General features: G+C 40.5%; 1 protein-coding gene across 2 annotated transcripts in view; it reads right to left on the bottom strand.

The window, feature by feature from the left end:
* LOC130175345 (thymocyte selection-associated high mobility group box protein TOX-like) overlaps positions 1-14,861 on the bottom strand; it is a 76,703-nt gene that overhangs the window by 6,445 nt on the left and 55,397 nt on the right. For both annotated transcript variants that reach the window (XM_056385786.1, XM_056385787.1), the window contains one exon: positions 3-233. In XM_056385786.1, the coding sequence (XP_056241761.1) occupies positions 3-233 (231 nt within the window). The remainder of the gene's footprint in view (positions 1-2; positions 234-14,861) is intronic.

Consider the following 14,861-nt stretch of genomic DNA (forward strand, 5'->3'; position numbering starts at 1 on the left):
ACCTGCTTCTGTTCCTCTCCTAGGCTGTCCCACATGGAGGCCACAATCTTGGAGACGTCCCCGAAGGTGGCATTGGGGTTTTGGCCCTTGATGGCCGCCTGGGTGTCTCTGAAGAACAACGCGTAGGCCGACACGGGTTTCTGTGGCTCGTTGGGGTCCTTCTTCTTCTTCTTCTTTTGAGGTTTGGGTTTGGGCTTCATCATTTCAGCTGAGGCCCGCTTCTCACTGCTTATCTGGAGGCAGAGAGAGAGATGGAGAAGAAGAGAGAGAGAAAGACATCGCTGGTCATAAATCAGTTGATGAATTTTGGTGCAGCTACTACAGAGAGAAGAGCGAGGAGTCCTTCACTACGCAGTGTATTTATTGGCACATGGATGAAAGGATAAGCTACTCTAAATTTTTTTGAGGTTAATATGTACAATATATAATACAATATATAAAAAACCCATAGCATTAACCACTGTGCATAGGACACTGAGCATCAATAAAATAGACAAACAGAAGATTGGAAAGACGCTGGAGAAAGAGTGAGAGCAGCAGAGTTCTGTGAAGAGCAGCCACGGCTTGTTCTGAGAAGAGAAAACAGATCAATTTACAGACATGGGTAAATGAAGACTAACAAGACGGCAGTGGGGGTGTGGGGAGGTGTGGTTCAGGAGAAACTGGCCAAACATGGGTTAGGGGGTAGAGAGTCCTGGGCTAATTAAAATCTCTGGTAGCAGTTTCACTCAGTTTCACATATATATATTTTTTTCTGATTTTCTTTCAGTCTTTATTTAGTCTCTTTCATGTAGATCACAAAGAATTCAATTCCACTTTTCTGAGAAAACCATAAAAAAAGGATTAAATCTATATTTTTCATAGGGTGTGCTCAGTTGGTTTGTCAACAACAACAACACACTGCAACCTCACTACATTTTCAGGAGGCAAAAAAACTGCTCACATCTCTGCAATGTACTCGATCCAATACACATGAATACATTTTCATTTTCCGTGCAGGGCTTTGACGGGGAGTCAAATCCAGGTCACCTGATCCTGGTTGTGATTCTATATGGAAATTGCCTTCTTTGCTGAGGAGAGAACACATCAAGCACGGGAGAAAGAGGGAGAGGAAGGGAGTGGGGAGTGAGAGAGTGAGAGAGAGAAAGAGAGAGAGAGACAGAGATAAGGAGAAAGAGAGGTAAGAGGTGCAGCTGAGGGAGGACAGCGAGAAAGAAGTGACGGTTTGATGTTGCCATTAGGATCAGTGGAACATCAGTTAACCTGATTTCTTGGTTGCTATAAAAGCAGGAAAAAACAATCCAATTTCCATCCATATAATAGAAGAGATAATGACATACTGACTATGTAATGATATACACTGGTATTATGCGAAATGAAGGATATTTATGTGGCCTATTTATGGTTGAGGAGTTATGGAGAGTTACCTAAATGTTGTTACGGGCTTTGAGTGAAGTGAGAGTGAACCTCTTTCTTTTTTTTTTTTGGCAAAGAAAGCCCATCTCCAAGGTCAAGTTCCTATTTCATCAGGTTGCATTCTAGAAATTTTAAACAGCTTTGAATGTTCTCTTTCATAATCCACTGATCCTGGGTTTCAGTGTTAAAACTCAGCGGGGGGGAGAACAAACCATGAAAAAGATTTGTCCCTGTGCGAGTATCAAAAAAGCAACTTGAGGACATTTAAAGACGTTCACATCCATCTAATGCATACTTATCACAGGATTAAGCAACAGACATGTTTTCCCCTTTAACTGTCAAATGGAAAACAGGAAATGACTGCCTTTGAAAATTGCATTGTTTCAGCTAAGCATTTGCCAAACAACACACTGTATTCCACACAGCATGAAATTAACTAATCAAAATTCAAGGTCCAGGAGCACATTTGGCAGCTAAAGAAAAACTTCAAAATGGCTTTTGTGGTGTGCGGAAATGAATGGATGTCCCCATTCAGGGTGATGTGAAAGTATTGCTTGTCTATTTCACAGCTTACAGGTAATATTCATTTTTTTGTGTGAGTACGCCTGGTTTCATTAAAAAATAATCATCCCTCACTTTTAGGCAATGAGGCAGAAGACAGGCATTTGAAACGACATCTGTTCCACCCAAGCCTTTGAAGTGAAAATAGAATAAACTGAAGGTAGAGCTAATGGAATGACAAAATAGAAAAAAAAAAAGAAGGCTAAATAATCTCCAGGAAAATTCACATGTATTCATACAGAGGAAAGAGTGATGACACACAACAGCTCGCAGCAGCATGCAATCAACCAGGAGAACAAGGGGCATATTTTTCATTTCTTTCTTTATTTTCCCCTCATATTGTACGCGAATCATGTTAGTGAACTTATACAGTGGAAGGCTGACAGAGGAAGATAAAATATCAATGAAACCGAAAGACTGAAAAGAATAAAGATGGCTCAACATATCTCGAACGAGAGAACAATAAAACAGAACTCTGCTCACTGGGTAATTTTCCTTCAGTACCGCTGCTACAGGAAAAAAAAAAAAAATCCTTCTTTAGACACATAATCAATCTGGGATTTTTAATTTGTTCTCATTTTCTGTCTGTCTCTTTCATCTACATCTATTTTTGACACTTGTTTCCAACATTTCACTGAACACCTTGAGAAAAATAAAACCTAAAAGCGAGTGTTAACAATTCAAGAGAGTCATAATGTCTTATTTTAGGATGATTATGCCTTTTTTTCTTATCTAATAAAATCTTGCCAAGCACCATTTTGCACTTTGTAAGATCAATGATCTAGTTTTGGGCTAGAGATGATAAAAAAACAAAAAAAAACAGTGGCTGTCACACTCATATCCCTAACATCTATTAAGAGAAAACCACTTGGCTTTGTTTATTTCAAGAAGCAGACCAGTCTTAAGTATTGGAACGACGGGCGTAGTCTTCACTGCAAAAACTATGTTTCTACAGTGAGGAAGTGCAATAATTCTAACATCTGTCACACTTTAAAGACAAATAATCTTATTTCAAATCCTTTCTCTGGAATTTCTGAAGTTTCCCTGCTTACATCAAGTCTTTTACAACTAGTTTTACGGTCAAATATTGTCTTATAGTGGCCTGATTTTGAAGCTTGTGTCAGTTTACAGGAGGTGATTTTACATTGACTTTTACGTGATCAGTTCATGTCAGATATCAGATGTTGGATATCATGTATGAAATGACTCTAATATTGGAAACCAGTGGTTATTTTTGTGTCTCCCCTTAATCACAAACATTTTCATCAGTGTGGTTTTACCTGCTGGCATTACAAATTATTGATGGTGGCTAAACAAATACCCATCATGCATCATCCGCCATACAGTATCAAGCTTATTCTCCTTGGTTCTCTCATGCAGGTGTGGAGAACTGTAATGATTATGACAGATGTTGTTGTCAGTATGAGCAAAAGAGAGAGAGAGTCACATCCCTTATTCATAACACAGCGTCTTGAGGCTGCACTGCATTCTGGTCTATTTTCTGATACTGTCAGTGAAGAGATTGGTATCTTGTCCTCTTCTACGATAGATTTCTCCCTGTGTGACTGTCAATGCAAAATGGTAAGTCTGTAAAGTAGCTCTTTGGCTATGATGTGCTGACATTGGATCCTGATGTTTACCATTTGTATTTTGGACTGTTGGACACATATCTGCTGTCCTGCAGCTTCATTGCTGATTGCAATTTTCTACCAATTTGAAATGCGCAATACCCTGTGCACTGGGAGGTTCAAGCTACAACCCCCCCCCCCAAAAAAAAAAAAAACCCAACCTTGTTTACTGAGTAACAAGGCCCATCGCCTAATTAATATTCACTATTATAGTTGTAATATTGAGTGTCAGATGATGAGGGAGCTACTGTGTCACTACAGTAATATAAACTGCAGTGGTGCAGAGGTCTGCTTTGGGTCACTATGTAGCTGGATAACCAACACCACAAACTGTCGGCTGCTTGACAGACTGTTGGAAAAACTTCAAAACTAATGTTGATACATTACCTGAGTTTTGGTGCTGAGATCAAACCAATGCCACAAAAAGCAGCCGTAAAAAGGACTTTGCCTATGAGACGAAATTCTGTACTTAGAGTTTTCAGTACTTGGTGCTACAAACACATTTTGGTCTGAACCCAAAAAAGCATTTAGGATCAATAACTAGCTTTAGCCATGATGAGTCCAGAGGATATGAAATACTGATTTTCTCTGCACAAGAGGACTGACACTGATTTTTTTTTAAAGACTGCAATATAGAGAGACTGCCAAAAACAGCACATGGCTGTTGCCATGTACAACCAGCATGTCCTGTACAGAGAAATAGTTTAAATACATTTTTTACGCAGTTTTCTAGTTTACTAGCAAAAGGCTGAACTGTAGTGTCAGCCTTAGCTTGCTCATCTCATCAGCATTTCTGTTGTCAGGGAGAGAGAGAGAGAGAGAGAGAGAGAGAGAGAGGGAGAAAGGAAGAGGGAGTCGCTGTAATTCTGAATGGACAGCACTGCACTGGCAAGACAAGATTAGAATTGACAGCCTGATAACTGCGTCACTATCAAAACAGCAGAGAAGGAGAGAAATAGAAGGGGGTGAAAGAGGAGAGTGAGAGAAGAGTGGAGAGAGTGAGATGCAGAGGAAAAGAGAAAGAGAGTTGATGTAAAGAGAACAGATAAAAGGAGGGGGGGGTGGCGTGGAGTGGAGTGATGTAGAGGGACGCAGAGCCTGGTAATAGTATGGCACTGTGTCAAAGTGTTCGTCCAATCACAGCCCCCTGAATACGGTATATGTGCATCATCACCATCATCATCATCATCATCATCATCATCGTCGTCGTCTTCATATACACTGAACAGCAAAGTGGATAGTGCTGCATGCATGGTGCATCGATTTAAAAAGGCCATAAAAACAAACAAACTACTCCGAGGTGATGCACAGATACACTCTCTCTTCACAGTGATGGTCATTACACCAAAACATGATGCAGATACTGAACGCAGCGCACATCAAATCTGAATGCCACCCATTTCTAAAGTCTATACGCATTGTTACATGGATTTCAAACCAAACAGCTGTAAAATGGGAAAACACACACACATACACACACACACACACACACACACACACAGCACTAGCTTTCAGTTATTATACAGTTTGTATTAGTGGATCGGCATCAAAAGAGAATACATGGCATACCCATTTTCACATACTACTTCTTGCAGGAAAATCCTGAGTGAACGTTTACCTGCCTGAAGAATGAGCCAAAGGAATACAAGCAAAGAGGCTCTTAGAAGCAGCAGCTTAACGTCATCAATCAAAGACTCATAGTGGAATAATCTATCTAATAAAAGCAGATTTAACTTGGAGATTTTTCTATGATGGGACCACATTTAGCATTGTTTTTTTTCTCAGTTCTGCCCAAAGCGGTGACCTCCGAGGCTGAAACATGAAGCCGACATGTAAGTACCAAAAACTGCAGTTCTTCTAATGGCCGCTTGAGGCTGGCTCCAAAAGCGAATCAATCCCCATAGACTCCCATGTTAAAATGCCTAACTTTACAGCAGAAATAAACATGTTTACAACCTGTTTACATTTTGTTAAGACTTAAAGTTCTGCACAATTGAGGGCGGAGTCAGGTACTGGCAAGAAGGCGACAGTAAAACAGCTCACTCTGAGCTTCAAAACCGCTCTTCGGGAACCTGGGGGTGACGTCACGGAGGCCTACGTCCATCTTTATTTACAGTCTATGGTACAGTCGTGTTAAATTATTGTCTAAACAACAAACCTTTTAAAATCAGCTTTTAAGAGGCATGAAGGAAGCTTATGACACGTGCTTCAATCCCAAAATACAATGTGTGGCGAGTGGTTATTTCAGAATAATAGCAGATTTAATTTCCCTTGTTTCCTATGATTGTCTTGAGTCAACATCAGCATCATCATTCATCAACATTCGCCAACATGACTTTGACATACTGAAGTTAGCTTACATTAGCTAATATTAGCTACCTTTTGTGACTGGTCTCACCAGACCAAGTGATTGTCGCATCAACTTAAACTTTACTGAAGGGAGCAAGCATGTGTTTTATTGGTCATCCTTAAACCTACAATAACTCTGTGATTGATTTTTTAGCCACTTGGGTGCAGCAGAGGCAAGCTGTACTGTCACCTTATGAAGTTGATATGTCAAACTTGCTAGAACATCAGGTTTAATTTGTTATGGTGTTTGTGTCCATCGTGATGAGTTTAACTCTGATATTCAGTTTCCTTCTAGCTTTGTTTTGCTCTTCACCAAATCCTGAGGGGAGCATCTGGCTCTTTAGCTACTAAATGTTCCTATGTTCACAAGCAGGTAGCTAACTGTGTCTGTGTGCTGTTTGGTACTGAGCAGGAGGTGCACAGTGGGCTTTTAGACCTTTTTAGCTGTCTGCTGCGGCTGAAAATAACATTGACGAGAACAGCCAGAGCGGACCAAGAGAAGCTGGGGGCCGGAAAAACCAAAATAATGGCTGGAGGACACCAATACTCAGTGGGTTCTTCACAAGTGACCACTTTCACATACAAGTAGTCATGTGAACCATTGGTAATATACAAATATTGATTATAGCCGCTTTAAAGAACCAGAATTGCATTAACATTTGTCACAATATAAATGGATCTTACCGGCGAAAAGATCAAGAGCTGTAGTTATACATATTATCTCATAATATCATTGATATTTGTAAAAAAAAAAAAAAATGTACACGTGGAACAGTAGAACAGATCTCCTCAACAGTACAATCACCAGCCTCTCCACACCAGCATACTGGAAAGAAGCAGAGCTTAGTGCAGCTGTTACAGACTGTAAGCCTTTGTGGGTTTATAAATAGATAAATGGCCATGGTTGAAATAGCAGCAGTGAGAATAATGTAATTTCAAGATGCCATATACAATTTTTCTGCAATTTTCACCACCAGCTGTAATTCGCAGCCTTAAGGAAAAAGTGGGATCCTGGAGGTTGTGCAGTGCAAACAAAAATATCAGAGGACGACGTTATCGTGGCACACGCCTTTCATAAGTGGCTACGAAGTCAGCTGGCTCAAAAATGTAAGAGCTTGTTTGTCAACTGAATCATCGATCCAGCTGTTAGCTGCAGCTTGTAAAGACACATGCAGCACAGAAGCGTATGACGAATGACGATTAACAAAGTTTTTCCAGACATCATTATGTATTTAAACTACATTACAACATGATGTCAGTCTTTTCTATTTGACTGTACGATCAGATGGTTTTAAAGCAGACGAGAATTGAGGCTGGAGTGGGTTTTGAGAAAAAGGAAGCAAGTCGTTGTTAAGTTGCTATAAACCGAGTAGGGATCATGTGGGCTTACATTTTGTTTTTTATTACATGCATTTAGTCGTTATTTAGATATGGGTTTCAGCTAGCGTTTCAAAGTGCACCTGTATGTAATGCTGTCGGGATTGTTGCCTTACAGAAAGTTGGCAGGCAGGATGAGAATGTAAACAAAGCTGTTTGAGATCTAAATGATTCAGCCTTCTCTACAGAAACACTGCCTGTTGCTACCATAAATGGAATCCAAAGTACAAGATGCCTGTAAAAATAGTTTCTTACATCCTGTTTGAATATTATACAAAGTATGATTGTCAACTTTACCTAAAAGTTGCTGTAAATTCTTTGTATCTTACACTACCTATCAATTATTTTACAATCACCCCTGTTTTAGTCTTGTCTTTATATATTCCCATCATTTAGTTCACCATGAAAGCTTGATGGGTTGAAATATGTCTTAAAATATATACCGTACCCTCCTCATCTGGAAGCTATTACAGCTCCATGTCAGACTGTCCATCTGTAAGCAATGAGCGAGACTGCATGTCAAAGCCGCCGCACAGATCTCTGAGTAGAACCAGGCACGCGCCCAGAGAGCAGCACTCATCAAATAAAAATACAGCCCGGCCCAAACAATAATGAACCGGAAGTGCCGATTCATGGTCGTGATCTTAAAAACATGAAAGGACATCAGTGGGAATCGTATAGACCTGATCCATAAAGAGCCCATTATGGAATTTGTATCCAGTTTTGGTACCATGCCATTACAAATATACATGGTCTTTATGATGTGGAGTACTTTGTTCGTGTTTTCAGACATGCAGGGCTGCAGTACTGAGCTCGCAATGTGGATTTTATTTCAACCAATATTCCCATTGCAGATATTTTAATTCAAACTCAAGCCCACAGCCATAGCTGAACTAAGCTGCATGATTTATTTGACTCTGGAAAATGACTGACAGCTCTGAGGAGCTCCTCCCTACAAGCTTTGCCTAACAGCACTGGACCTACTTAATCAGCCTAAATTGCAAAGTCGAGGCCCTTGTATTTGGTAATGTGGTGAAAACAGTGGCAAGTGAGAGCTAATTAGATTAACGGTAGTTTAACGAGCTGTTGGAGGGGCCCCCACAGATTGGATTTTAATAAATAGTGGCAAAAGCATCTGCTATGCACTTCCTGGCTCTGCTGGCATCCTAATTGGCCCCAGTGGGTTGCTGTAGCTCAGCACTACACAGTGCAATTTAGAAGGGGAAAAAAGACAAAATGCTTATCTTCAGTACAGGTAAGTCTGGGAAACGAAAGAAAGAAATAGTCTTTATGATTGTACGGCTTCACAGGCAAGGCTTTATCAACATTAATACAACACTAATACGATTTCTAAGACTTTTATCACCACAGAACATCCACAAAATGCCCATAAAGCAGAAAGAGAGAATATCTCAACGTCCAAATAAAGCAGATTTTGACATATTCATCTTTTTCTATTGTTTGTTTTCAAGATGAAATGTTCCCATGATGAGGTCTTTGTAGAGGCAGCAGCACAGAAAGGAAAAAACAATTAATCAAACATGAATGAGCGACCATAGCAGGGTTATTTCCATAGCAACAGCCCAAGGGGACAACTTGAACCCTTTAATGTGAGCTGGTGATGTCTCTTTGTAAACATCTGCGCAGCGGGGGGAGAAAGCCAATGAGAGAGCCTGGCAACAGAGGCATCACAGGGCAGCAACCTCTTGGTATCAATCGAAATTTCCATTATCTAGTGTTGAAAGGACCGAAAAGTGCTCTGAAATATTGTATTCAGGAGCATTTGGAGTTGATAAGCGTCTTTGTATGTCAACAAAGTGTCCAAAAACATTGAGGTGGTTTTCAGTGAAGCTTGTAGCTGACAAAAAATTACAGGCAAATGATCAGGAAACATGTTTCAAGAAATAAGTTCATATTTTTGGATATCATTCACATGCTTTTTAATGCTTGAAAAATCGCTCTAGAATTTACATCAAAACCATTTATACAAACATTATTTCTAGACGTCATTCTAGAAACATTAGGCAACAAATCACAGTCATAATCTCTCATGCTCATGCCTTATGCAACCTGCAGCCAGTAGGCTCTTTCAGCCTGTAACTGTGACCGGCACCCGGCAGTATGTAAGTACACAAACAGTACAAACAGCCATTATCTGGGGTCCCTTGATGATGGCACTGGACTAATCGGCATTTTGCAATTCCCAGGTAGGGGAGCAGGGTACTATTGTCAATCTGCTTCCGTAGTCCACTGATGTGATGAAAGTAAACCTCCTCAATTTTTGACAAGGATTTTAGAGGTGCATGAGCTGAAGAGAAAAAGAGAGCCGGTTGCACAAAGCTCAGAAAGTAACCTGATTGCAGTCTAAAAATGACAAGAGCAGTTTAAGTATACAGTAGCAGAATGGTAAACCACAATGCTCTCAGCATGTAAAAGGGGAAAAGAACAGTGTTTTGTTCTCAGTAGTCCACACTCAGCTCAACAATCCCTTATACTAATGTTCAGTAAGTTCTCAGTGAGCAAAACTCTCGACAAAGTCCGTAACAATCTTCAATACTATAAAAATGATATGAATAAGGACTTGTTGGCTCTCTTTCTCCCTGTTGACACAGCTGACTGGTGACAGGGCAGAACGTGGAGCCTGGCAGCATCACCGCTGGCAGGAGCTGGTATCCGTAACCTTCTTACAAACACTCTTGTCCCAAACCTCAGTGGTTCCTTGGGCGAGAGTAATGGCTTCTTTGCGCTGGGCTGCGCAGTGCTATTGTAGAATCACAGAGCGGTTAATTGAAACAAATGACTCTAATAATGGGACATTATCCCCACAGGCTGGCTTTGTGGTGGGCCTAATTAGCGTTGCGGTGGCGGTGAGGAGGACGAGTCACCACGCTGATCCCTCAAAGGAGGCAGTCGAGGCACCCCCCCCCCCCCCCCCCTTTTTTAAGCGGGCAGTACGGGATTCTCCTTCCCGTGGCGCGTGAGGGTGCCGGGCTTTTTCAAAAGAAGCATGGCAAAATGTAAACATGTTTGGTCACCGCTCAGTTCTGTCTGAGGATGAATCCCTCTCTGTTAGACGCTGCACTGTGGCCGCTTGTCTTTTCCTGCCCTTCAACCCTTCCCCTTCCCAGCCAGCACAAATAAATGACTTTATATTACTGAATTTGATCAGGGTTGCAACATAAGATTCTTGTCTTTATTGATGAAACAGTGAATTATTTTTTTCAATTAAAAATTTGGCCTATGAAATAGTGACAAATAGCCATCAGTGTCTCCCAAAAATCTTCCTCTCTTGTTTTGCACAGTGAACTGTAACGTTTAGTATTTTTGCATAATAAATGACTGATTTTTTAAATTGTTATTGATTAATATTCTGTTGATTGACTAACTGATTAAACAGCTAATTGTTTAAGCAACAGTTCTGATTATTGCCAGCTCTTCACCCTGTTGTCCTCTTGTATGTCATCACGTTCTCGCCAATGGCCCTTAACTAATATGACAACATGAGATATTGTTTTCCAGATGTATTCTGATCACTACTGAAATCTGTTTTTGCCATTCCTAATTGTTTACCCTTGTACATGATGCTCTCAGAAAGTCAGCTGTAATGCAATGTTCAAATCTCTGTGACCAAGCTGTTTTAAATATTCATTAGTCGTAACAGTCGCCTAAGGTTATTTGAATTAGTTCCATGAATATTCATGAACTGCAATGAATGTGCATTTGTTTTTAATGCTCAGTCCATTAATACTCCTCTTCATTACTTCACTCCGAACGCTGCATAATAAGCTGCGCAAAACAAAGCTTTACTTTTTTTTTTTTAAAGCACTGTTCTCTCTGGAAGCCTATTTGTTTCAGTTTAAACGAAACGGGAGTGCCCTACCAATTATCCCGCTGTCATTTCTCTTGACAACTACAAGACACATTGTTCGCCCCTCTTGTGGAGTGTAGCACTGAGGGGCATCTGTCTTTTTGTGAAATGAAAAGCCACAACAGAAAACATTTCTACTGTTACAAAAAGTGATTTATCTGGGAATGTCACCAAGATGTCATATCTATGCCTGTGAAAGGCAGCAGAGCAAGCAGGTCATATGAGATATGTCTTAAACCTTCACTGGAGAGAAAAAAAAAAAGAGAAACGATTGCTGTTTCAATTTAAAAAAAAAAAAAAACACAAGTAATCCAGCTGCACTGAGCATGTGAAGTCAAATCAAATTGCAATTTAAAAAACATTTTTTTGTAAAGTTTATTTCAAGGCAGCCTCATTAGATAGTAGGCAGTGGACAGGACCTGGAAAATGGAAAAGGTGTGCAACTTAGATCACTGAGTGGATTTCACTGTATGCACTGTACAACAGATTAAACTGTGAACACTTTTTTTTTGTTCACCCTTCTGCTTCTGCATTTACAATTCTGGACATATTTCTCACCTCTCTAACATGTTTCACAAAAAAAGATTGGTGTACAGCGTCAATAGCTGTACTTTGCCCTTTTTAATGGCTTGATTGGGCCTCTATCTAACCATCCCCGCACTGTCAATAACCACAGCTGTCAATACAGTTTTTATGTCACTGCTTTAAAATAGTTATGGCCTTTTCCCTCGCCGTCTATGTCCTAAATGCCAAGTGATGCAAAATAAATATCCTATCGCAGATTAAATGAAGTCAAATTAAGTCAAGCTCACATAACCTTGTAGCAATCAGTGACTCTACAAAGACTGATCCTGGAAATACAGGCACACACACACACACACACACACACACACACACACACACAGTAAATACTCTACTATACTGTCCCATGGTACAGTGCAAACACTGCACTTACGTATGCACTGTGCACAGCTGCACTAATGCTCAGTATTTCTCTGTCATTCTTTCTAATACAGGCAGTGATAAGGTGAGCTTTGTTTTCCAAAGTTAAAGCTCCGCTATCAGCAATATTTTTCTATTCTACCAATGAATCAATTGACAATGTATAATGTGAAAGGGGTCGCCCAAAGAAAATGATCACAGACCTCCTCATCTTTTTAGACTCTTCGAGCTCATTATTGTGGTTTTACATGCTGATAATTAACTGTTTCTTACAGTCTCACCCTGTTACCTGCCCTAGCAGCAGCAGTTTTGAGCAAACACTCTGACTAAAAAACTAAAGTTTAGCAGCCAAAGACCCAGGTACTTTACTCAGTGTGTGACTAAAACAAAAGCAGAGCTTATAAAGAGGGTAAATATTGGATTTAATTCCACCAGGTGACCACCAACACAACTACACAACTCTAAGTTAATTCTAAAATTGCTAATATATCGCTGCATGTGCAGGTGGGCAATAACAACGGTCTAAAGTAATGTCGGTACAGTGTGTCTGTTGCATTCTTCTGCCCACAAGTGACCAATCTAAATAGCAGATCATAAAATGAACTGTTATACACACATCACACATCCTGCCAAAAAAAAATGAATCTAGCACCACATGTTTTCTCATCAAGAGTTATCTGACTGAATGTGTGACACAAACTGCTAAAACTGCCAGCTGCTTTTTTGGCGGCATAGTCTTTCCTCCTCTCTAAGCAGCCTCATTACACCAGTAATGAGACAGGGGCTGGTGCTCTGTTTCAATATTTAAACGTGCCGGTGCCCCTCAAGGCTCCATGTTGGGGCCGTTCTGCAAATTCCTCCGTGACCCCTCATTACTGTCTGCTGTCGAGTGTCGCTCCTCCTTTATTTTTTCAAAGAGATCGTTCTTGCTGGCATGTCCCTCCGCCGTAGCCTCAGCCAGACCTAAACGATCAGGGGTCTTGTTGAACATGAGACCCCTGGGTGCCATCTCTTCCCCGAGCGCCGGGGTGGCAGAAACGCTGACAGCTAAGGTTGAGACAGGGATTCTCCCTCAGCACCGAGCATTCGCACGACAGCCACGCCGCATTTAACAGTATCCAGTCACCCAAGACTTGGCTCTTTCTGCCTCAATTCAACGAAGCTGACAGAGCAGGTCAGCAATGTGGGGAGGAGTTAAGAGAATTTAAGAGCCTTTCTGATTGACAGCTCTGTCATTTAGGGCTGATGTTGATCCGGCTGCTTGTTGGGGTCCTTGTAAATGGTACAATTTCAAATCTGAGAAATGGTTCAAAAGTAGCAGTTAAGGCTATTATGAACAACATGTGACTACAGCAGAAAAGATCAACCTCCACTTACGCCTGAACAAAGTGCCGGATTTGCAAATTAAAATAGAAAAAATAAACCTTGATGTACATCAGATGTAGGCCTATAAGCTCTGAAATTTGATTGTCCTATTACTCAATGCATATATTTGACACCTATTTCTCCCACCTGCTGCATATCTTTTTGATTTAACAGCTAATATTTTTCCGCAGCCTGTGGAGTCATAATTATGTGGAAAAGAGCAGGTTGTCAGAAAGAATAAATTTAGCAGGAACAACAGGGCTCTTGCAGAGACATATGCCTTTCTGCAAGTCAGAAATCTCAATTCTTATTATATGTCAAGTCTAAATGAACAGAAATTACAGACTTAAAAGCCTCGAGGATGAACCAATGCAAAATGATGTGCCTATGCACCATGATGATGATGGTCAATCCACTGCCCTAAATCCTGTAGACCTAATGATTTAACTGTGTTTGCTGTAGGATCGATGTGCGCTGAAAAAGAGAATCCCAAAGCAGGGAGAAGTTTACAGAGCTTTAGCCTTAGGCTAAATGCTGTACAAAAACCAGCAACAACATCCCTTGAGATGACGCGTATCTGTTGCTCCAGCTGAGCTTGTACTTGTAGGAGGTTTATATGTGCACTGAAGGATAGCTTTTATTCAAGAGAAGTGTATCCTTAAGGTAACTGTCGACTTTCTATTTGCTTCTTCAACAACGGTGTTAGAAGACTGTTGAACGATTAGCCGTTTGGTTTTCCAGCTATCTCCTCCAATTCTGTGGGTTTACTGTAAGGCTTTTGTCAATACAACACAACAAAGGTTAAGGCTTGTCTCTTCATTTCCAACCCCAGTTACGCTGAGAGCCTTTCCCCATCCTTACTATTCTTTAAGCATTCAGCAGACATAAATTCAATCCTCCTTATACCTGTATCAGTATGAAATTAAGGTTAATTGACTTTGTTGGGGAAACATCAAATGAAACATCCCTAATGGATCTGAAATGAAAATAACGTCATCTCCAATTGCTTTAAAATATTTCTCAATATACAGCCTACTTTCCTATTCCTCAGCCTCAGAAATAAGCTCCTCTTGTCCCAGGAGATAATAAATGAATTGAATCCCCCCACTCCAACTACACCCACCCCCCCCTCCTTCTTCCTTATCGGTCATCTATTTTTCCAGAGTAAGCTATTACTTGCTAGGGTTGCTAGGCAACAAGAAATATTAATAGTGGCTATTATTAGCCAGGCTCTGCTAGAGTAGTACTAAAATGTGGAAGTGGGAAACATGAATGTGTTACATAAATCTCTGGACCTTTCACAGCGTGTGCAAGTCTCTGTTTTTACAGTGATTTATTGCAATGACGGCTCATTT

The sequence above is a fragment of the Seriola aureovittata genome, chromosome 9 (assembly GCF_021018895.1).
Source record: "Seriola aureovittata isolate HTS-2021-v1 ecotype China chromosome 9, ASM2101889v1, whole genome shotgun sequence".
NCBI classification, from domain to species: Eukaryota; Metazoa; Chordata; class Actinopteri; order Carangiformes; family Carangidae; genus Seriola; species Seriola aureovittata.